General features: G+C 45.7%; 2 protein-coding genes across 3 annotated transcripts in view; one reads left to right on the top strand and one right to left on the bottom strand.

Moving 5' to 3' along the window:
* The window catches only part of brat1 (BRCA1-associated ATM activator 1), a 65821-nt gene extending 53595 nt beyond the window's left edge, over positions 1-12226 (bottom strand). Inside the window, exons 1-7 of one of the 2 annotated variants that reach the window (XM_071354790.1) lie at positions 12099-12226; positions 11591-11732; positions 9914-10068; positions 8041-8188; positions 2687-2955; positions 879-1042; positions 417-530 (exon numbers count right to left, since the gene is read on the bottom strand). In XM_071354790.1, the coding sequence (XP_071210891.1) occupies positions 417-530; positions 879-1042; positions 2687-2955; positions 8041-8188; positions 9914-10068; positions 11591-11717 (977 nt within the window). In that variant the 5' untranslated portion in view covers positions 11718-11732; positions 12099-12226. Of the gene's footprint in view, positions 1-416; positions 531-878; positions 1043-2686; positions 2956-8040; positions 8189-9913; positions 10069-11590; positions 11733-11984 lie in introns of both variants that reach the window. The other variant, XM_071354781.1, reaches the window with a different exon arrangement.
* Positions 12227-12312: 86 nt separating this feature from the next.
* The window catches only part of LOC139547601 (eukaryotic translation initiation factor 3 subunit B-like), a 20695-nt gene continuing 11263 nt past the window's right edge, over positions 12313-21744 (top strand). Inside the window, exons 1-11 of the mRNA XM_071356544.1 lie at positions 12313-12544; positions 13425-13626; positions 14111-14230; positions 14447-14504; positions 14597-14725; positions 15006-15163; positions 17323-17454; positions 17764-17830; positions 18896-18942; positions 19599-19809; positions 20358-20451. Coding sequence (XP_071212645.1) covers positions 12445-12544; positions 13425-13626; positions 14111-14230; positions 14447-14504; positions 14597-14725; positions 15006-15163; positions 17323-17454; positions 17764-17830; positions 18896-18942; positions 19599-19809; positions 20358-20451 — 1318 coding nt within the window. The 5' untranslated portion in view covers positions 12313-12444. The remainder of the gene's footprint in view (positions 12545-13424; positions 13627-14110; positions 14231-14446; positions 14505-14596; positions 14726-15005; positions 15164-17322; positions 17455-17763; positions 17831-18895; positions 18943-19598; positions 19810-20357; positions 20452-21744) is intronic.

Here is a 21744-nt window from a genome sequence, read left to right as displayed (position 1 = left end):
ACTGAAACGATACCCAGTTAGTCAGTCGGCTACGACCTTCTGTCTGAGGCCTGGAGGACTGAAACGATACCCAGTTAGTCAGTCAGCTACGACCTTCTGTCTGAGGCCTGGAGGACTGAAACGATACCCAGTTAGTCAGTCAGCTACGCCCTTCTGCCTGAGGCCTGGAGGACTGAAACGATACCCAGTTAGTCAGTCAGCTACGACCTTCTGCCTGAGACCTGGAGGACTGAAACGATACCCAGTTAGTCAGTCAGCTACGACCTTCTGTCTGAGACCTGGAGGACTGAAACGATACCCAGTTAGTCAGTCAGCTACGACCTTCTGCCTGAGGCCTGGAGGACTGAAACGATACCCAGTTAGTCAGTCAGCTACGCCAGGGAATAGAATAAATATGTTCAGTGTGTGTCCGTTACCAGGTCTCCTCCGGGTGGAGGGTGGCAGCGGCACACAGCGCAGCGTCAGAGGGATTCTGGGAGTTCAACATGGACGCCATCAGAGAGACGAGTCTGGAGTCACACGGACCGGACCTGCAAAAAAAACTTGACAATCTTATTGAACAATCTTATTGAACAATCATACGTTAAATGTTCATATTACAAGGTGTGTGTGTGTGTGCGCGTGCGTGCGTGTGTGTGTGTGTGTGTGTGTGTGTGTGTGTGTGCGCGTGTGTGTGTGTGCGTGTGTGTAGGACAGAGAGAAGGAGACTAATCTTATTGAACAAGTCAATGTAGTCCCTCTCTGTTTCAGTGATTTCCCCCCCCCTCCTTTTTAGTACTAAATAAACAGCACGTTGACGTGGCAACCTGGTCACCTTGGAAACATAAGCGATGTTCACAATCAAACATCCCATAATTCCGTCAGATCACCAAACACACCTGTACGTAGCCAGTAGGACGTCCATTAGAGGCAGTGTGACCGCTCTGCGGCCTTCTAGGACCAACCCCTCCAGAGGCCTCAGGACTCGCCTGATCACCAAGCCCCGGAGAGGAGCCTCCAGCTTGGGGAGAGTCAGGGCCAGCAGCCTCAGCCCCTGGAGCACCTGGTGACACATCATAACAATAGAAGACCATTATAAAACACCTTTATAAAATATCATTATTAAAGGGTTCGCAGCGTGAAACCTGTTGTTATTCTCATAAATCTATATATATGGTCAAATAACTCAAGCATAGATTGGTCACTTTTTTTCTAATTTGGCAGAAACTAGAGGCCTTAGGTCCTGGCGAGCGGTACAGCGGTCGAAGGTACTGCATCCGCAGTGCTAGAGGCGTCACTACAGATCCGGATTCGATCCCGGGCTGTGTCGCAGCCGGCCGCGACCGGGAGCCCCACGAGACGGCGCACAATTGGCCCAGTGTCGTCCGGGTTGGGGGAGGATTTGACCGGCCGGGATGTCCTTGTCCCATCGCGCTCTAGCGACTTCTTGTGCCGGCCGGGAGCCAGCTGTACGGTGTTTCCTCATTATGTGGTATTGATATCTCTAAAAACAAGGAAACTATTAACTCATTATGTGGTACTGATATCTCTAAAAACAAGGAAACTATTAACTCATTATGTGGTATTGATATCTCTAAAAACAAGGAAACTATTAACTCATTATGTGGTATTGATATCTCTAAAAACAAGGAAACTATTAACTCATTATGTGGTACTGATATCTCTAAAAACAAGGAAATTATTAACTCATTATGTGGTACTGATATCTCTAAAAACAAGGAAACTATTAACTCATTATGTGGTATTGATATCTCTAAAAACAAGGAAATTATTAACTCATTATGTGGTACTGATATCTCTAAAAACAAGGAAACTATTAACTCATTATGTGGTATTGATATCTCTAACAACAAGGAAACTATTAACTCATTATGTGGTATTGATATCTCTAACAACAAGGAAACTATTAACTCATTATGTGGTATTGATATCTCTAAAAACAAGGAAACTATTAACTCATTATGTGGTATTGATATCTCTAACAACAAGGAAACTATTAACTCATTATGTGGTATTGATATCTCTAAAAACAAGGAAACTGTTAACTCATTATGTGGTATTGATATCTCTAAAAACAAGGAAACTACTAATATATATATATTTTTTTGCATACTGTATCTCACGCTAATTAAGCTCCCAATCATCTTCTCCTCATGAAGGTCCGATTCACTCCGGGCTTCATATTTAGACTCATTACATCTTTAACGGTTGAGAGAAAACATTTGCTGCATTCAAATATGACCCCACTGTACATTATCTTTATCACATGTACTAAAAATAGAAAATAACATATTGTTGCCCTCTTATGTGGTCTAAACATAGTGAAAAGTGGATATTTATCTGTCTTCAACCACTCCTTCTCTTCCCCTTCCCTCCCATCTCCTTTCCTTTCCTCCCATCTCCTCTAGGGGCACTGCTGTAATATATATATACAGTATATATTCTCTATTTATCTGTCTTCAACCACTCCTTCTCCTCCCCTTTCCTCCCATCTCCTTTCCCTTTCCTCCCATCTCCTCTAGGGGCACTGCTGTAATATATATATATACAGTATATATTCTCTATTTATCTGTCTTCAACCACTCCTTCTCTTCCCCTTCCCTCCCATCTCCTTTCCTTTCCTCCCATCTCCTCTAGGGGCACTGCTGTAATATATATATATATATTCTCAATCAACCAATCGTACCTGGGTGTGGCTGTCTGACTCCAGAGAGCTCTCCAGGTGCTTCAAGATCTCCATGGTGATGGAACACCCGCTTCCTGGACTTGTCTCCGTGGTTAGGTCCAATTCTACCTCTTCCTTATTGGGTAGGACAGTCAGGCCATTCCCCTGGGTTGTGTGTGAGGTTGTAGCCGGCTGGTGGAAGGTTAGGAGGCGGGCCAAGAGGTGATTAGCGGCCGAGGCGACGAATAGGCTGGGGTCGGTCTGTAGCTGGAGGAGGGGTTTGGTCAGGCCTGAGGAGATACAATCAAACACATTTTCATTTGTCACACGCTTCGATAACAACAGGTGTAGACTGACAGTGAAATGCTTTACTTTACGGGCCCTTCAAAACAATGAGGAGAGAAAGACAATAGAGAAATAAGAGAAAAACAAAACATGTAATAATAAATACACAACGATAACATGGCTGTATATACACAGAGTACCAGTACTGAGTTGATGTGTAGGGGTACTAGGTAATAACATGGCTGTATACACAGAGTACCAGTACTGAGTTGATGTGTAGGGGTACTAGGTAATAACATGGCTGTATATACACAGAGTACCAGTACTGAGTTGATGTGTAGGGGTACTAGGTAATAACATGGCTGTATACACACAGAGTACCAGTACTGAGTTGATGTGTAGGGGTACTAGGTAATAACATGGCTGTATACACACAGAGTACCAGTACTGAGTTGATGTGTAGGGGTACTAGGTAATAACATGGCTGTATACACAGAGTACCAGTACTGAGTTGATGTGTAGGGGTACTAGGTAATAACATGGCTGTATACACAGAGTACCAGTACTGAGTTGATGTGTAGGGGTACTAGGTAATAACATGGCTGTATACACACAGAGTACCAGTACTGAGTTGATGTGTAGGGGTACTAGGTAATAACATGGCTGTATACACACAGTACCAGTACTGAGTTGATGTGTAGGGGTACTAGGTAATAACATGGCTGTATACACAGAGTACCAGTACTGAGTTGATGTGTAGGGGTACTAGGTAATAACATGGCTGTATACACACAGTACCAGTACTGAGTTGATGTCTAGGTGTACTAGGTAATAACATGGCTGTATACACAGAGTACCAGTACTGAGTTGATGTGTAGGGGTACTAGGTAACTGAGGTAGATATATACATTAACTAGGAATAAAGTGACAGATATCAACATACGCTGCAGCTACTGTTTACTGAGTCAAAAAGTTAGTGCAAAAGGGTCAATGCAGAGAGTTAAATAGTTAACCAAAATTGCTACTATGTAGCAGTCTTACGGCTTGAGGGGGTAGAAGCTGTTCAGGGTCCTGTTAGTTCCAGACTTGGTGCATCGATACCGCTTGCCGTGCGGTAGCAGAGAGAACAGTCTATGACTTGGGTGGCTGGAGTCTTTGACCATTTTTAGGGACTTCCTCTGACACCGCCTGGTATAGAGGTCCTGGATGGCTGGGAGTTCTTCCCCAGTAATGTACTGGGCCGTACGTACTACCCTTAGTAGCGCCTTACGGTCAGATGCCAAGCAGTTGCCATACCAAGCGGTGATGCAGCCAGTCACAATGCTCTCAATGGTGCAGCTGTAGAACTTTGAGGATCTGAGGCCAAATCTTTTCAGTCTCTTGAGGAAAAGAAGCGTTGTCGTGCCCTCTTCACAGTTGTGTTGGTGTGTGTGGACCATGATAGATCCTTAGTGATGTGGACACCGAGGAACTTGAAGCTCTCGACCCGCTCCACTACAGCCCCCTCGATGTGAATAGGGGACGTGCTCGGCCCTCCGTTTCCTGTAGTCCACAATCAGCTCCTTCGTCATGCTGATGTTGAGAGAGGTTATTGTCCTGGCACCACACTGCCAGGTCTCTGACCTCCTCCCTATAGGCGGGCTCATCGACATCAGTGATCAGGCCTACCACTGTCACGTCGTCTGCAAACTTAATGATGGTGTTGGGAGTCGTGGGTGAACAGGGAGTACAGGAGGGGACTAAGCATGCACCCCCGAGGGGTCCCTGTGTTGAGGATCAGCGTGGCGGATGTATTGTTACCTACCCTTACCACCTGGGGGGCGGCCCGTCAGGAAGTCCAGGATCCAATTGCAGAGGGAGGTGTTCTGTCCCAGAGTCCTTAGCTTAGTGATGAGCTTTGTGGGCACTACGGTGTTGAATGCTGAGCTGTAGTCAATGAATAGCATTCTCACATAGGTGTTCCTCTTGTCCAGGCGGGAAAGGGCGGTGTGGAGTGTCATTGCGTTAAGGCCCGGTTACCCAAAAGCATCTTAAGGCGAATGTCATCGTTAGATTCCTTCGTGCGAGCAACGTTACGTCTCTGAGCGGTTTCCCAAAACCATCGTTATTAACGTTGCACTTGACAAAGCCAGTAATCTAAATGCCTGCCTCAGACCTCATTGAACAGTTAAGTGTTCGTCAGATTACTTTAGCAAATGTATACAAAATATTAAAAAATATGATATTTACATAAGTTTTCAGACACTTTACTTTGTTGAAGCACCTTTGGCAGCGATTACAGCCTTGAGTCTTCTTGGGTATGACGCGACAAGCTTGGCACACCTGTATTTTGGGAGTTTCTCCCATTCGTCCCTGTAGATCCTCTCAAGCTCTGTCAGGTTGGATGGGTTGAACCAAAGCAACACACGGCCTTCTGACCCTTTGAAGAGCGCTTCGTTTTACGTGACGTTGTCAGCTGCCCTAGATAGTATACTACTGTAGTACTACTGTTGATAGAAACCCATAGAAAGGCTGCACTAGATAGTATACTACTGTAGTACTACTGTTGATAGAAACACATAGAAAGGCTGCCCTAGATAGTATACTACTATAGTAACCTGTTGATAGAAACCAATAGAAAGGCTGCACTAGATAATATACTACTATAGTACTACTGTTGATAGAAACCCATAGAAAGGCTGCCCTAGATAGTATACTACTGTAGTACTACTGTTGATAGAAACCCATAGAAAGGCTGCTCTAGATAGTATACTACTATAGTACTACTGTTGATAGAAACCCATAGAAAGGCTGCTCTAGATAGTATACTACTGTAGTACTACTGTTGATAGAAACCAATAGAAAGGCTGCACTAGATAGTATACTACTGTAGTACTACTGTTGATAGAAAACCATAGACAGGCTGCTCTAGATAGTATACTACTATAGTACTACTGTTGATAGAAACCCATAGAAAGGCTGCCCTAGATAGTATACTACCATAGTAACCTGTTGATAGAAACCAATAGAAAGGCTGCACTAGATAGTATACTACTATAGTAACCTGTTGATAGAAACCCATAGAAAGGCTGCCCTAGATAGTATACTACTGTAGTACTACTGTTGATAGAAACCTATAGAAAGGCTGCCCTAGATAGTATACTACTATAGTAACCTGTTGATAGAAACCCATAGAAAGGCTGCCCTAGATAGTATACTACTATAGTACTACTGTTGATAGAAACCCATAGAAAGACTGCCCTAGATAGTATACTACTATAGTAACCTGTTGATAGAAACCAATAGAAAGGCTGCCCTAGATAGTATACTACTATAGTACTACTGTTGATAGAAACCCATAGAAAGGCTGCCCTAGATAGTATACTACTGTAGTACTACTGTTGATAGAAACCCATAGAAAGGCTGCACTAGATAGTATACTACTGTAGTACTACTGTTGATAGAAACCCATAGAAAGGCTGCTCTAGATAGTATACTACTATAGTAACCTGTTGATAGAAACCCATAGAAAGGCTGCCCTAGATAGTATACTACTATAGTACTACTGTTGATAGAAACCCATAGAAAGGCTGCCCTAGATAGTATACTACTGTAGAACTACTGTTGATAGAAACCCATAGAAAGGCTGCCCTAGATAGTATACTACTGTAGAACTACTGTTGATAGAAACCCATAGAAAGGCTGCCCTAGATAGTATACTACTGCAGTACTACTGTTGATAGAAACCCATAGAAAGGCTGCACTAGATAGTATACTACTGTAGTACTACTGTTGATAGAAACCCATAGAAAGGCTGCACTAGATAGTATACTACTGTAGTAACCTATTGATAGAAACCCATAGAAAGGCTGCCCTAGATAGTATACTACTGTAGTACTACTGTTGATAGAAACCCATAGAAAGGCTGCTCTAGATAGTATACTACTGTAGTACTACTGTTGATAGAAACCCATAGAAAGGCTGCTCTAGATAGTATACTACTGTAGTACTACTGTTGATAGAAACCCATAGAAAGGCTGCACTAGATAGTATACTACTGTAGTACTACTGTTGATAGAAACCCATAGAAAGGCTGCTCTAGATAGTATACTACTGTAGTACTACTGTTGATAGAAACCCATAGAAAGGCTGCACTAGATAGTATACTACTGTAGTACTACTGTTGATAGAAACCCATAGAAAGGCTGCACTAGATAGTATACTACTGTAGTAACCTGTTGATAGAAACCCATAGAAAGGCTGCCCTAGATAGTATACTACTGTAGTACTACTGTTGATAGAAACCCATAGAAAGGCTGCCCTAGATAGTATACTACTGTAGTACTACTGTTGATAGAAACCCATAGAAAGGCTGCTCTAGATAGTATACTACTGTAGTACTACTGTTGATAGAAACCCATAGAAAGGCTGCCCTAGATAGTATACTACTGTAGTACTACTGTTGATAGAAACCTATAGAAAGGCTGCCCTAGATAGTATACTACTATAGTACTGCTGTTGATAGAAACCCATAGAAAGGCTGCCCTAGATAGTATACTACTGTAGTACTACTGTTGATAGAAACCCATAGAAAGGCTGCCCTAGATAGTATACTACTGTAGTACTACTGTTGATAGAAACCTATAGAAAGGCTGCCCTAGATAGTATACTACTGTAGTACTACTGTTGATAGAAACCCATAGAAAGGCTGCCCTAGATAGTATACTACTGTAGTAACCAGTTGATAGAAACCCATAGAAAGACTGCACTAGATAGTATACTACTGTAGTACTACTGTTGATAGAAACCCATTGAAAGGCTGCACTAGATAGTATACTACTCTAGTACTACTGTTGATAGAAACCCATAGAAAGGCTGCCCTAGATAGTATACTACTACTGTTGCGTTCATGACAGCTGGGAACTCGGGAACAAAACGCATTCAAATCATGATGTCAGAGATCTTCAGGTTGGAAAGTCAGAGCTCTAGAAAGATGCCCGAAGTTACCGACATTCAAATCTCGAGTTGGAGGACCAGTTCCCAGTTCTCTTTAAATGTACTGAAGTCGGGAAGTCTTGAGATTTCTGAGTGGCCAGTTGCAGCATACCTACCAGCCCGATCCAGGAAGTGGAAGGCCTGTGTGTGGCGCATCATGTTACTCAGGCCATGGATCCAGCCAATCCGCACGCTCGGATCATCCCATAGGCCAGCCACCTGCCAGCGCTCGCTGTCGTAGGCCACGCCCAGGATGGATCGATCCTGAGATGGGATGAAGAGATAATGAATGTCGAGGAGGTGAAGATAGTCCAACGCCCAATCACAAACGGACCCCTAAATCCTATGCACTTGTGGAGAGCTGAGAGGATTTGATTGGTGTAAGCAATATGGTGAAACTTCCACCTGTAGAGATAGAGCTATTACCATATAGACTACACCTGACTCTATCCTATTACCATATTGACTACACCTGACTCTATCCTATTACCATATTGACCTGACTCTATCCTATTACCATATTGACTACACCTGACTCTATCCTATTACCATATTGACCTGACTCTATCCTATCACCATATAGACTACACCTGACTCTATCCTATCACCATATAGACTACACCTGACTCTATCCTATTACCATATAGACTACACCTGGCTCTATCCTATTACCATATAGACTACACCTGACTCTATCCTATTACCATATAGACTACACCTGACTCTATCCTATTACCATATAGACTACACCTGACTCTATCCTATTACCATATAGACTACACCTGACTCTATCCTATTACCATATAGACTACACCTGACTCTATCCTATTACCATATTGACTACACCTGACTCTATCCTATTACCATATTGACCTGACTCTATCCTATTACCATATTGACTACACCTGACTCTATCCTATTACCATATTGACCTGACTCTATCCTATTACCATATTGACTACACCTGACTCTATCCTATTACCATATTGACCTGACTCTATCCTATCACCATATAGACTACACCTGACTCTATCCTATTACCATATTGACCTGACTCTATCCTATTACCATATTGACTACACCTGACTCTATCCTATTACCATATTGACCTGACTCTATCCTATCACCATATAGACTACACCTGACTCTATCCTATTACCATATAGACTACACCTGACTCTATCCTATCACCATATAGACTACACCTGACTCTATCCTATTACCATATAGACTACACCTGACTCTATCCTATTACCATATAGACTACACCTGACTCTATCCTATTACCATATTGACTACACCTGACTCTATCCTATTACCATATAGACTACACCTGACTCTATCCTATTACCATATAGACTACACCTGACTCTATCCTATTACCATATAGACTACACCTGACTCTATCCTATTACCATATAGACTACACCTGACTCTATCCTATTACCATATTGACTACACCTGACTCTATCCTATTACCGTATAGACTACACCTGACTCTATCCTATCACCATATAGACTACACCTAACTATCCTATTACCATATAGACTACACCTGACTCTATCCTATTACCATATAGACTACACCTGACTCTATCCTATTACCATATAGACTACACCTGACTCTATCCTATTACCGTATAGACTACACCTGACTCTATCCTATTACCGTATAGACTACACCTGACTCTATCCTATTACCATATAGACTACACCTGACTCTATCCTATTACCATATAGACTACACCTGACTCTATCCTATTACCATATAGACTACACCTGACTCTATCCTATTACCATATTGACTACACCTGACTCTATCCTATCACCATATAGACTACACCTGACTCTATCCTATTACCATATTGACTACACCTGACTCTATCCTATTACCATATAGACTACACCTGACTCTATCCTATTACCATATAGACTACACCTGACTCTATCCTATTACCATATAGACTACACCTGACTCTATCCTATCACCTGCAGCAGGTTGAAGCCGTGTTGGCTGGCCGCCAGCAGGCCGGAAAGCTTGAGGCTGAAGGAAAGCATGCTGGGATCTGTAGTTTTATCCAGACACACGGTGGATATGTAGTCCACCAGACAGGGGCAGGACTCCAACAGGGCCAGGCCATGGTCTGGAAAACATCACAACAGGTGTTATTATTGTCTGTGTCCCAAATGGCAACCCATTCCCACAATGCACTGCAGTGCCATAATGCCTGGTCAAAAGTTCCCTGTGTAGGGAATAGCAGGGTCCCTGTGTAGGGAATAGCAGGGTCCCTGTGTAGGGAATAGCAGGGTCCCTGTGTAGGGAATAGCAGGGTCCCTGTGTAGGGAATAGCAGGGTCCCTGTGTAGGGAATAGCAGGGTCCCTGTGTAGGGAATAGCAGGGTCCCTGTGTAGGGAATAGCAGGGTCCCTGTGTAGGGAATAGCAGGGTCCCTGTGTAGGGAATAGCAGGGTGTCATTTGTGTCGGTCATGACCGCTTAGAGCTGCTATGGCCAATATCCATAATCGTCAAATAAACAAAGTGTATAAACCTATCAATATAACCTTATAAATAATATAATATAACATTATAATCACAAGGCCAGTATTCAGTAAAGTACCAGTAGTCTCTCATCCTCGCTGTGTGTAAGAGATTATATAGGTAGTCTCTCATTCTTATCCTCGCTGTGTGTAAGAGATTATATAGGTAGTCTCATTCTTATCCTCGCTGTGTGAGAGAGATTATATAGGTAGTCTCTCATTCTTATCCTCGCTGTGTGTAAGAGATTATATAGGTAGTCTCTCATTCTTATCCTCGCTGTGTGAGAGAGATTATATAGGTAGTCTCTCATTCTTATCCTCGCTGTGTGAGAGATTATATAGGTAGTCTCTCATTCTTATCCTCGCTGTGTGAGAGATTATATAGGTAGTCTCTCATTCTTATCCTCGCTGTGTGAGAGAGATTATATAGGTAGTCTCTCATTCTTATCCTCGCTGTGTGAGAGATTATATAGGTAGTCTCTCATTCTTATCCTCGCTGTGTGAGAGATTATATAGGTAGTCTCATTCTTATCCTCGCTGTGTGAGAGAGATTATATAGGTAGTCTCTCATTCTTATCCTCGCTGTGTGAGAGATTATATAGGTAGTCTGATTCTTATCCTCGCTGTGTGAGAGAGATTATATAGGTAGTCTCTCATTCTTATCCTCGCTGTGTGTAAGAGATTATATAGGTAGTCTCTCATTCTTATCCTCGCTGTGTGAGAGATTATATAGGTAGTCTCTCCTTCTTATCCTCGCTGTGTGAGAGATTATATAGGTAGTCTCTCCTTCTTATCCTCGCTGTGTGAGAGATTATATAGGTAGTCTCTCCTTCTTATCCTCGCTGTGTGAGAGATTATATAGGTAGTCTCTCCTTCTTATCCTCGCTGAGAGAGATTATATAGGTAGTCTCTCCTTCTTATCCTCGCTGTGTGAGAGATTATATAGGTAGTCTCTCCTTCTTATCCTCGCTGAGAGAGATTATATAGGTAGTCTCTCCTTCTTATCCTCGCTGAGAGAGATTATATAGGTAGTCTCTCCTTTTTATCCTCGCTGAGAGAGAGATTATATAGGAAGTCTCTCCTCCTTATACTTGCTGGTGAGACTTTTCTCTGTGTGTGTCTCCTCACCCTCCTTGGTGAGACCCGTGAACCAGTCCAGCAGTTTCTCGAAGCTGGTGTCATCTGGTAGGGACTGTCTGGGGTCCGCTAGTACAGCACACACCCGAGGCAACAACACCAGGCACTCACTGTCCATGCTGCTTATAGATGTCTATGGGGAAAAGCCAAGGGGGGGAAAAAATATTACTTTAGGTAGACAGATAGTAGTTTACTAGCTCTGGTCCAGGGCGTTTAGTAAGCGTTCATCGAGTCTAATAGTAAAGCACACTGCCGCCCTGGACCAGAACTAGCTTGCTAGCTAAGTAAAGTACGAAGCTTTATCGCAACACGTTTGTTAGCAAGCTAACCAAGTCAGCTACACAAACAACTAGGTTGAATGACAAATGCCTGCTAACCACAGTACCGAGGTATATGTTGAAGTTATCTGAGAAGCAATTAAGGGACAAATTCATGGAGCTTGATAACTAGCAATCGCCTGAAAAGTATGTCGCGGGAGTAAAACCGTGTTTCGTTTTACCGGAGCGTGCGTTCATGGATTCCCTCACTACGGAAAGTAAGAAGGACCATTCAAGGTGTGCATAAAATCGATAAAATGAACAGCAACTGCGCATTTTTCCCGATCTCATACAATCTGGTAGACTAATCGAAAAGGTATTGCATCGCACTGCAGCCTATCTACACACTACGTGTCTTGTGCTATCGCGAGTGGAAACCTGGAGTTAAACTCCTCCTCGACGTTTCCCGCAAATCGTCCATTTTCACGTAATCGCACATGGTGGTACACCAGCGGGTAACCGATAGCCTTCTAGAAATCTAGATTTACACCGATTTAGCGTAGACTGACTCACTTCCAAGCCCGTTAAATGCATGACACGGAGGATATGCCGGCTGATGTCGATTTCGACGAGGACGAACCGTCGTTCAGTGACCCAGAAGACTTCGAAGATGATGTCGACGATGAGGGTGAGAAAATGCAGGAAAAAAGCCGGCTTTTTTGCGGCCTGGAGAGCTAACGTCAGTTGGGTTCGCTTAGCTAGCTGTTTTAGCGTATGTAGTTAGCTACAAGGCTATCATTGCAATACACGTAATGTAAACCAAATGTATAGAAATAATTGTTAAAATATATATATATTTTAATTGAACGTAAAGATCAGCTAGTGATCATTTTTGACAACTTTCGTAAAGTGATAATGTTAGCTAGCTACAGTAGCTGCTAAAGCTAACAGTTGGTTCATTCATGCCTCGCCCATCCACGCAAAGTTGTCCATACAAATGGCGTTACCAAAGAAGAACCATTTACGCCTGTGACATTTTACACATTTGTTTGTTAGCTATGTTCTTATGGTAAACAATCTGTAACAAACGTTATAGCATGTCTGTTTCGTTTCCAGTTGTTGGCTGAAGCGGGACATTCTGACTCCCCGCCGTCAGTGCATTACTAGCTAACTAACGTTACCAGCTGTCAGATAATTGTAAATGCAGATGTGTGTGTGTGTGTTTTATAAACTATAGCATAGCCCAAACTACATCCTCACAGCCTTTACACAAGTTTAATTTTCAGCAAGTGTGGCGAAAATGGTAAATTCACTTTTTGGGGGACAACAGAGCTAACTTTAGGTGACATTGTCTCCAGTTAATTGGTAAAACATGTAATAAAAAAAAAATGTATGCGCACATGAGTCGCTTTTAGATAAAACAGTGTATGCTAAATGGCATTATTATTACATGTCTTTGTCTAGACACAATCAATGGTATGGAAAACCCTGGTTTGATAAAGTACCTCACCAAATAACATTCTCTTGACCTGCTCCCTCATCCATCCATCCATCCCTCCCCCCTGTAGAGTTGCTGGGTGACCTGCTGCGGGAGAAGCCCCAGGAGGCAGACGGGATAGACTCTGTGGTTGTCGTGGACAACGTGCCCCAGGTCGGCCCCGAGCGCCTGGAGAAGCTGAAGAACGTCATCCACAAGATATTCTCCAAGTTCGGCAAGATCACCAACGAGTTCTACCCGACGGTAGACGGACCTGAAGGACTCACTAAGGGGTGAGTAGGAGGGTGCAGGGAGGCTGTAGGAGGGTGCAGGGAGGCTGTGGCAGGGAGGCTGTAGGAGGGTGCAGGGAGGCTGTAGGAGGGTGCAGGGAGGCTGTAGGAGGGTGCAGGGAGGCTGTAGGAGGGTAAAGGGTTGTCACAATACTAAGTATTAAGGAAGGAAAGAAAATGAAACAGACTGCATTTCTTGAGGAAGACAGTCCTGATGTTAGGGGAAAACAGCTGTATGTTGTCAACCACAGTCACGCTTGTTTATTTTCCAAGCGATAGCACAATATTTTACACAAAGTAGGTTTTTAAAGGACTATTTTATTGTTTGCCAAGGAAATCTGGTATGGTAGTATCACAATACTATCATGGCAACACTGTTATGGTGGGTGAGTAGTAGAGTTTTACCCCAAGGCTGACACTGTTATGGTGTAGGGTGAGTAGTAGAGTTTTAGTAGTAGTTAATGTTTTATCTCCTATTATCCTGTAGGTACATCTTCCTGGAGTATGGAGCTCCTACTCAGGCTCTGGAGGCAGTGAAGAACGCTGACGGCTACAAGCTGGACAAGCAGCACACCTTCAGAGTCAATGTGTTCACAGACTTCGACAAGTAAGAATACACTACACACAAACACATGGTGTTCAGGGCATCATGCCAGCTGTTATACGGGGTGTCCAGGGCATCATTCTAGCTGTTATATGGCAACAACAACATGGCAGAAATGTTTGACATAGATAAACATGATATAGAACTGTCTGCTGTATATGTTTGACATAGATACACATGATATAGAACTCTGCTGTAGATTGTGATGTTGTGTTCCAGGTACATGAGCATCAGTGATGAGTGGGAGTCTCCTGAGAAGCAGCCCTTCAAGGACTTTGTGAGTGTTACACACTGTCACTTCAACCGCACGTTCAGAGAAAACCCACCCACTTACTAGCGCTCACTTCCTGTTCCTGTTTGTGTTGCCAGGGTAACATGCGTCACTGGATGGAGGACCCTGACTGTCGTGACCAGTACAGCGTCATCTACGAATCGGGAGAGAGGACCGCCATCTTCAACAATGACGCCAAGGATCCAGTCGTCTCCGAGGAGAGGGCGGTGAGTCAACCAATCACGACGGAGCAGTGAGATGATGGTTCAACCAATCAGAATATAATTTTTTTGTTTACAGAAATACTTTTTTACGGCTTTGATCCTTAAGTAGAAGGCTTGATTGTGTAAAACAAAATGTCTGCCGTGGTGTATAGTGAGGTTGTGTGTGTTGTGACTGTTGTGTCCCTGTAGCGCTGGACAGGGGCGTATGTCTGCCGTGGTGTATAGTGAGGTTCTGAGGCTGTGTGTGTTGTGACTGTGTTGTGACTGTGTTGTGTCCCTGTAGCGCTGGACAGAGACCTATGTGCGCTGGTCTCCCAAGGGAACCTACCTGGCCACGTTCCACCAGCGAGGCATTGCATTGTGGGGCGGAGAGAAGTTCAAGCAGATCCAACGTTTCAGCCACCAGGGAGTGTCTCTGATCGACTTCTCCCCCTGCGAGAGGTAACCGATCGCTAATAAATAATCGATGCCTGTCTATGTCACATCTATGAAGCCTTATGGGGGCCGCAGGTAGCCTAGTGGTTAGAGCGTTGGACTTGTAACCGAAAGGTTGCAAGATCGAATCCCCGAGCTGACAAGGTAAAAATATGTCTTTCTGCCCCTGAACAAGGCAGTTAACCCACTGTTCCTAAACCGTCATTGTAAATAAGAATTTGTTCTTAACTGACTTGCCTAGTTAAATAAAGGTTAAATAAAAATGAAGCTACATTAAGTTGTTATAATGCTTCATTCCCTGATGGAAACTGAGGACCCTCAGGCCATAAAGTAACTCTATGTAGTCTTATTAAGCCTTTTAAGGTGTTATAACGCTTCATAGGGACGTCGCCGTGACGTTCAGTCCCCTGATGGACACTATGCCCTAGTGGAGCTCTGTCAACGGTATGAAGCCGTGTGAAGCTACATAAAGGGGTTATAATGCTTGGTAGGTACAGGTAACAGCCAGAATAAAGGAAACCCCAACAACGTCTCTTAAGTCTCACAATGTTGGACCACCAGCCAGAACAGCTTCAATGCTTCTCAGCGTAGATTCTACACGTTTCTGGAACTCTATTGGAGGGATGTGTCACGCTGGTATGAGGGATCGGGAGACAGGCGCAGGAATACGTAATGTTATGTTTCTTTTTTTTCTTTACCCAAATTACAGCGTGCCGCATACTGGCACGGGGACGAAGACCAAACACGTATACAACACACAGGGTTGAAACCCCAAAACAAAAAAAGAGCGAGGAGTACATTCGAATAAATAACACAGGCGCACGATGATTAACACACGGGACGAGACCCGTAATCACAATGATTAACACACGGGACGAGACCCGTAATCGCAATGGTTAACACACGGGACGAGACCCGTAATCACAATGATTAACACACGGGACGAGACCCGTAACCACAATGATTAACACACGGGACGAGACCCGTAACCACAATGATTAACACACGGGACGAGACCCGTAATCACAATGATTAACACACGGGACGAGACCCGTAACCACAATGATTAACACACGGGACGAGACCCGTAACCACAATGATTAACACACGGGACGAGACCCGTAACCACAATGATTAACAAACGGGACGGGACGAGACCCGTAACCACAATGATTAACACACGGGACGAGACCCGTAACCACAATGATAACACACGGGACGAGACCCGTAATCACAATGGCACGAAAACCCAAAACACACAGCACAGGTACTCGCACGCACCAACGGACACTGTAACAATATATCGACAGGACACTGGTAAACCAAAGGGCGCACTTATACAGTTACTAATCACTGGGAATAGGAACCAGGTGTGCGTAATGAACGTTACGGAGGGATCCGTGACAAATGTGTAACCGTTCTTCCTCGATTTAAAATCCTTCATTTGGTGTTGCGTTGATGCTGGTGGAAAACGCCGTCTCGGGCGCCGCTCCAGAATCTCCCCAGAAGTGTTACATTTACTAAGACTCACACACACCCTTTACAACCCCTGTGCTCCTTTGAGAGCCCTCTTTCAAAGTCTCTGCTAGCCATGCTAGCCCAGATAATGCTAGCCCAGATAATGCTAGCCATGCTAGCCCAGATAATGCTAGCCATGCTAGCCCAGATAATGCTAGCCCAGATAATGCTAGCCATGCTAGCCCAGATAATGCTAGCCATGCTAGCCCAGATAATGCTAGCCCAGATAATGCTAGCCATGCTAGCCCAGATAATGCTAGCCCAGATAATGCTAGCCATGCTAGCCCAGATAATGCTAGCCCAGATAATGCTAGCCATGCTAGCCCAGATAATGCTAGCCATGCTAGCCCAGATAATGCTAGCCATGCTAGCCCAGATAATGCTAGCCATGCTAGCCCAGATAATGCTAGCCATGCTAGCCCAGGCACGTTTATACATGACCCAACGCATGATGGGATGTTAATTGCTTAATTACCTCAGGAACCACACTATACTTTCAATATACTTTGTGTCCCTCGTTGACTCACGTGTTTCCTTTTATTTTGGCAGTTACCCTGAACACGGTGAGCCTTGTGTGGTTATAACCTGTCTATGTCAGCTGTATGAATCCTTACGAAGCTACATAAAGGTGTTATAATGCTTGGTAGGTACGTGGTGACGTTCAGTCCCCTGATGGACACTAAGGAGGACCCCCAGGCCATCATCATCTGGGACATTCTGACTGGCCAGAAGAAGAGAGGCTTCCACTGTGAGAGCTCCGCCCACTGGCCCATCTTCAAGTAAGGCCTGACTACACACCTTTCTGTTTTCATGTCTCTATCCTGTCTCTACATCTTCTAGTAAGGCCTGACTACACACCTCTCTGTTTTCATGTCTCTCCTGTTCCTGTCTCTACATCTTCTAGTAAGGTCTGACTACCCACCTCTCTGTGTTCATGTCTCTATACTGTCTCTACATCTTCTAGTAAGGTCTGACTACCCACCTCTCTGTTTTCATGTCTCTATCATGTCTCTACATCTTCTAGTAAGGTCTGACTACCCACCTCTCTGTTTTCATGTCTCTATTCTAACGTGTGTCTGTTTCTCCAGGTGGAGTCACGATGGGAAGTTCTTTGCCAGGATGACCCAGGACACACTGAGCATCTACGAGACCCCAGTAAGTCATCACACTGAGCATCTATGACTCCAGTAAGTCCCCACACTGAGCATCTATGACCCCAGTAAGTCCCCACACTGAGCATCTATGACCCAAGTAAGTCATCACACTGAGCATCTATGACTCCAGTAAGTCCCCACACTGAGCATCTACGAGACCCCAGTAAGTCCCCACACTGAGCATCTATGACTCCAGTAAGTCCCCACACTGAGCATCTACGAGACCCCAGTAAGTCCCCACACTGAGCATCTACGAGACCCCAGTAAGTCCCCACACTGAGCATCTACGAGACCCCAGTAAGTCCCCAAACTGAGCATCTACGAGACCCCAGTAAGTTAGATTGACCAGTATTACTCTGTGTCTCTGTATAACAGACTGGTGAGTTATATTGACCAGTATTACTCTGTGTCTCTGTATAACAGACTGGTGAGTTAGATTGACCAGTATTACTCTGTTCAGCTGAGTGTCTCTGTATAACAGACTGGTGAGTTATATTGACCAGTATTACTCTGTGTCTCTGTATAACAGACTGGTGAGTTATATTGACCAGTATTACTCTGTGTCTCTGTATAACAGACTGGTGAGTTATATTGACCAGTATTACTCTGTGTCTCTGTATAACAGACTGGTGAGTTATATTGACCAGTATTACTCTGTGTCTCTGTATAACAGACTGGTGAGTTATATTGACCAGTATTACTCTGTGTCTCTGTATAACAGACTGGTGAGTTATATTGACCAGTATTACTCTGTGTCTCTGTATAACAGACTGGTGAGTTATATTGACCAGTATTACTCTGTGTCTCTGTATAACAGACTGGTGAGTTATATTGACCAGTATTACTCTGTGTCTCTGTATAACAGACTGGTGAGTTATATTGACCAGTATTACTCTGTGTCTCTGTATAACAGAACTGGTGAGTTATATTGACCAGTATTACTCTGTGTCTCTGTATAACAGACTGGTGAGTTATATTGACCAGTATTACTCTGTTCTGCTGAGTGTCTCTGTATAACAGACTGGTGTGTCCGTACTTAACAACATCCTGTTCTCTCCTGTCGTAGTCCATGGGCCTATTGGATAAGAAGAGTCTGAAGATCAGTGGTATCAAGTAAGTCACGTCTTTATTCTGGGGATGTTGACCCTTAATCTGTTAGTTAAATCTGTCATCCAGTAAATCACGTCTTTATTCTGGGGATGTTGACCGGTTAGCCGCCCAAAAATATATTCTTATAATCTATAGGTTCATTTGCATAATTTACAGAATTAAATTGTCATGTTTGTTGCCATGGATCTTATTTATCACCTGTCAGACAGAGACTAGTTAGAGGAATACCACCTGTCCCCAGGTGATGACATCATAGTGGTGTGTGTGTGTGTGTATTAATCCTCTCCTCCCCTCTACAGGGACTTCTCCTGGTCCCCAGGTGATGACATCATAGCGGTGTGTGTGTGTATTAATCCTCTCCTCTCCTCTGCAGGGACTTCTCCTGGTCCCCAGGTGATGACATCATAGCGGTGTGTGTGTGTATTAATCCTCTCCTCTCCTCTGCAGGGACTTCTCCTGGTCCCCAGGTGATGACATCATAGCGGTGTGTGTGTGTATTAATCCTCTCCTCTGCAGGGACTTCTCCTGGTCCCCAGGTGATGACATCATAGCGGTGTGTGTGTGTATTAATCCTCTCCTCTCCTCTGCAGGGACTTCTCCTGGTCCCCAGGTGATGACATCATAGCGGTGTGTGTGTGTATTAATCCTCTCCTCTGCAGGGACTTCTCCTGGTCCCCAGGTGATAACATCATAGCGTTCTGGGTACCCGAGGACAAAGACATCCCGGCCAGAGTGACTCTGATGCAGCTGCCCTCCAGACAGGAGATCAGAGTCAGGAACCTCTTCAATGTGGTCGACTGTAAACTGCACTGGCAGAGACAGGGAGATTACCTCTGTGTCAAGGTGGACCGGACACCTAAAGGAACTCAGGTTAGTGAAGGGGCGAGGAGAAAAGAGGGAGGGTAAATGTGACTGCTTTGATGTTAAACCTCATTTACAAGTCTCCTTTCTCTCTGTCCTCTCATCCTTTGTCATTCTGTCATTGTCCTCTCCTCCTCTATTGTTCCCCCTCTCCTCCTGTCTGTCCTCTCCTCTATCGTTCCCCCTCTCCTCCTGTCTGTCCTCTCCTCCTCTATCGTTCCTCCTGTCCGTCCTCTCCTCTATCGTTCCTCCTGTCCGTCCTCTCCTCTATCGTTCCTCCTGTCCGTCCTCTCCTCTATCGTTCCTCCCGTCTGTCCTCTCCTCCTCTATCGTTCCCCCTCTCCTCCTGTCTGTCCTCTCCTCTATCGTTCCCCCTCTCCTCCTGTCTGTCCTCTCCTCCTCTATCGTTCCCCCTCTCCTCCTGTCTGTCCTCTCCTCTATCGTTCCCCCTCTCCTCCTGTCTGTCCTCTCCTCCTCTATCGTTCCTCCTGTCTGTCCTCTCCTCCTCTATCGTTCCTCCTGTCTGTCCTCTCCTCCTCTATCGTTCCTCCTGTCAGGGTGTGGTGACCAACTTTGAGATCTTCAGGATGAGAGAGAAGCAGGTTCCTGTTGACGTGGTGGAGATGAAGGGAGACCCGGAATCTAAAACTGGTAACACACACCCCCGCTCTGACTAGACGGACAGACACCCCCCAACTCTGACAAGACGGATAGAACCCCCCCGCTCTGACAAGACGGATAGAAACCCCCCGCTCTGACAAGACGGGACAGACACCCCCCGCTCTGACAAGACGGACAGACACCCCCCTCTCTGACAAGACGGACAGACCTCCCCCCCTCTCTGACAAGACGGACAGACCTCCCCCCCCTCTCTGACAAGACGGACAGACCTCCCCCCCGCTCTGACAAGACGGACAGACCTCCCCCCCCCCCCGCTCTGACAAGACGGACAGACACCCCCCCGCTCTGACAAGACGGGACAGACACCCCCCTCTCTGACAAGACGGACAGACCTCCCCCCGCTCTGACAAGACGGACAGACCTCCCCCCCCGCTCTGACAAGACGGACAGACCTCCCCCCCCGCTCTGACAAGACGGACAGACCTCCCCCCCCCCCCGCTCTGACAAGACGGACAGACACCCCCCCGCTCTGACAAGACGGGACAGACACCCCCCCGCTCTGACAAGACGGACAGACCCCCCCCCGCTCTGACAAGACGGACAGACCCCCCCCCCCCCCCCCGCTCTGACAAGACGGACAGACCCCCCCCCCCCCCCCCGCTCTGACAAGACGGACAGACCCCCCCCCCCCCCGCTCTGACAAGACGGACAGACACCCCCCCGCTCTGACAAGACGGACAGACCCCCACCCCCCCCCCCCCCCCCCGCTCTGACAAGACGGGACAGACACCCCCCGCTCTGACAAGACGGACAGACACCCCCCGCTCTGACAAGACGGACAGACCTCCCCCCCCGCTCTGACAAGACGGACAGACCTCCCCCCCCGCTCTGACAAGACGGACAGACCCCCCCCCCGCTCTGACAAGACGGACAGACACCCCCCCGCTCTGACAAGACGGACAGACACCCCCCCGCTCTGACAAGACGGACAGACACCCCCCCCCCCCGCTCTGACAAGACGGACAGACACACCCCCCCCCCCCCCCCCCCGCTCTGACAAGACGGACAGACACCCCCCGCTCTGACAAGACGGACATACACCCCCACTCTGACAAGACGGACAGAAACCCCCCGCTCTGACAAGACGGACAGAAACCCCCCGCTCTGACAAGACGGACAGAAACCCCCCGCTCTGACAAGACGGACAGAAACCCCCCGCTCTGACAAGACGGACAGAAACCCCCCGCTCTGACTAGACGGACAGACACCCCCCAACTCTGACAAGACGGATAGAACCCCCCCGCTCTGACAAGACGGATAGAA

Source organism: Salvelinus alpinus, chromosome 2 (assembly GCF_045679555.1).
Source record: "Salvelinus alpinus chromosome 2, SLU_Salpinus.1, whole genome shotgun sequence".
NCBI lineage: Eukaryota > Metazoa > Chordata > Actinopteri > Salmoniformes > Salmonidae > Salvelinus > Salvelinus alpinus.
This window is presented reverse-complemented; position numbering and strand designations above follow the sequence as displayed.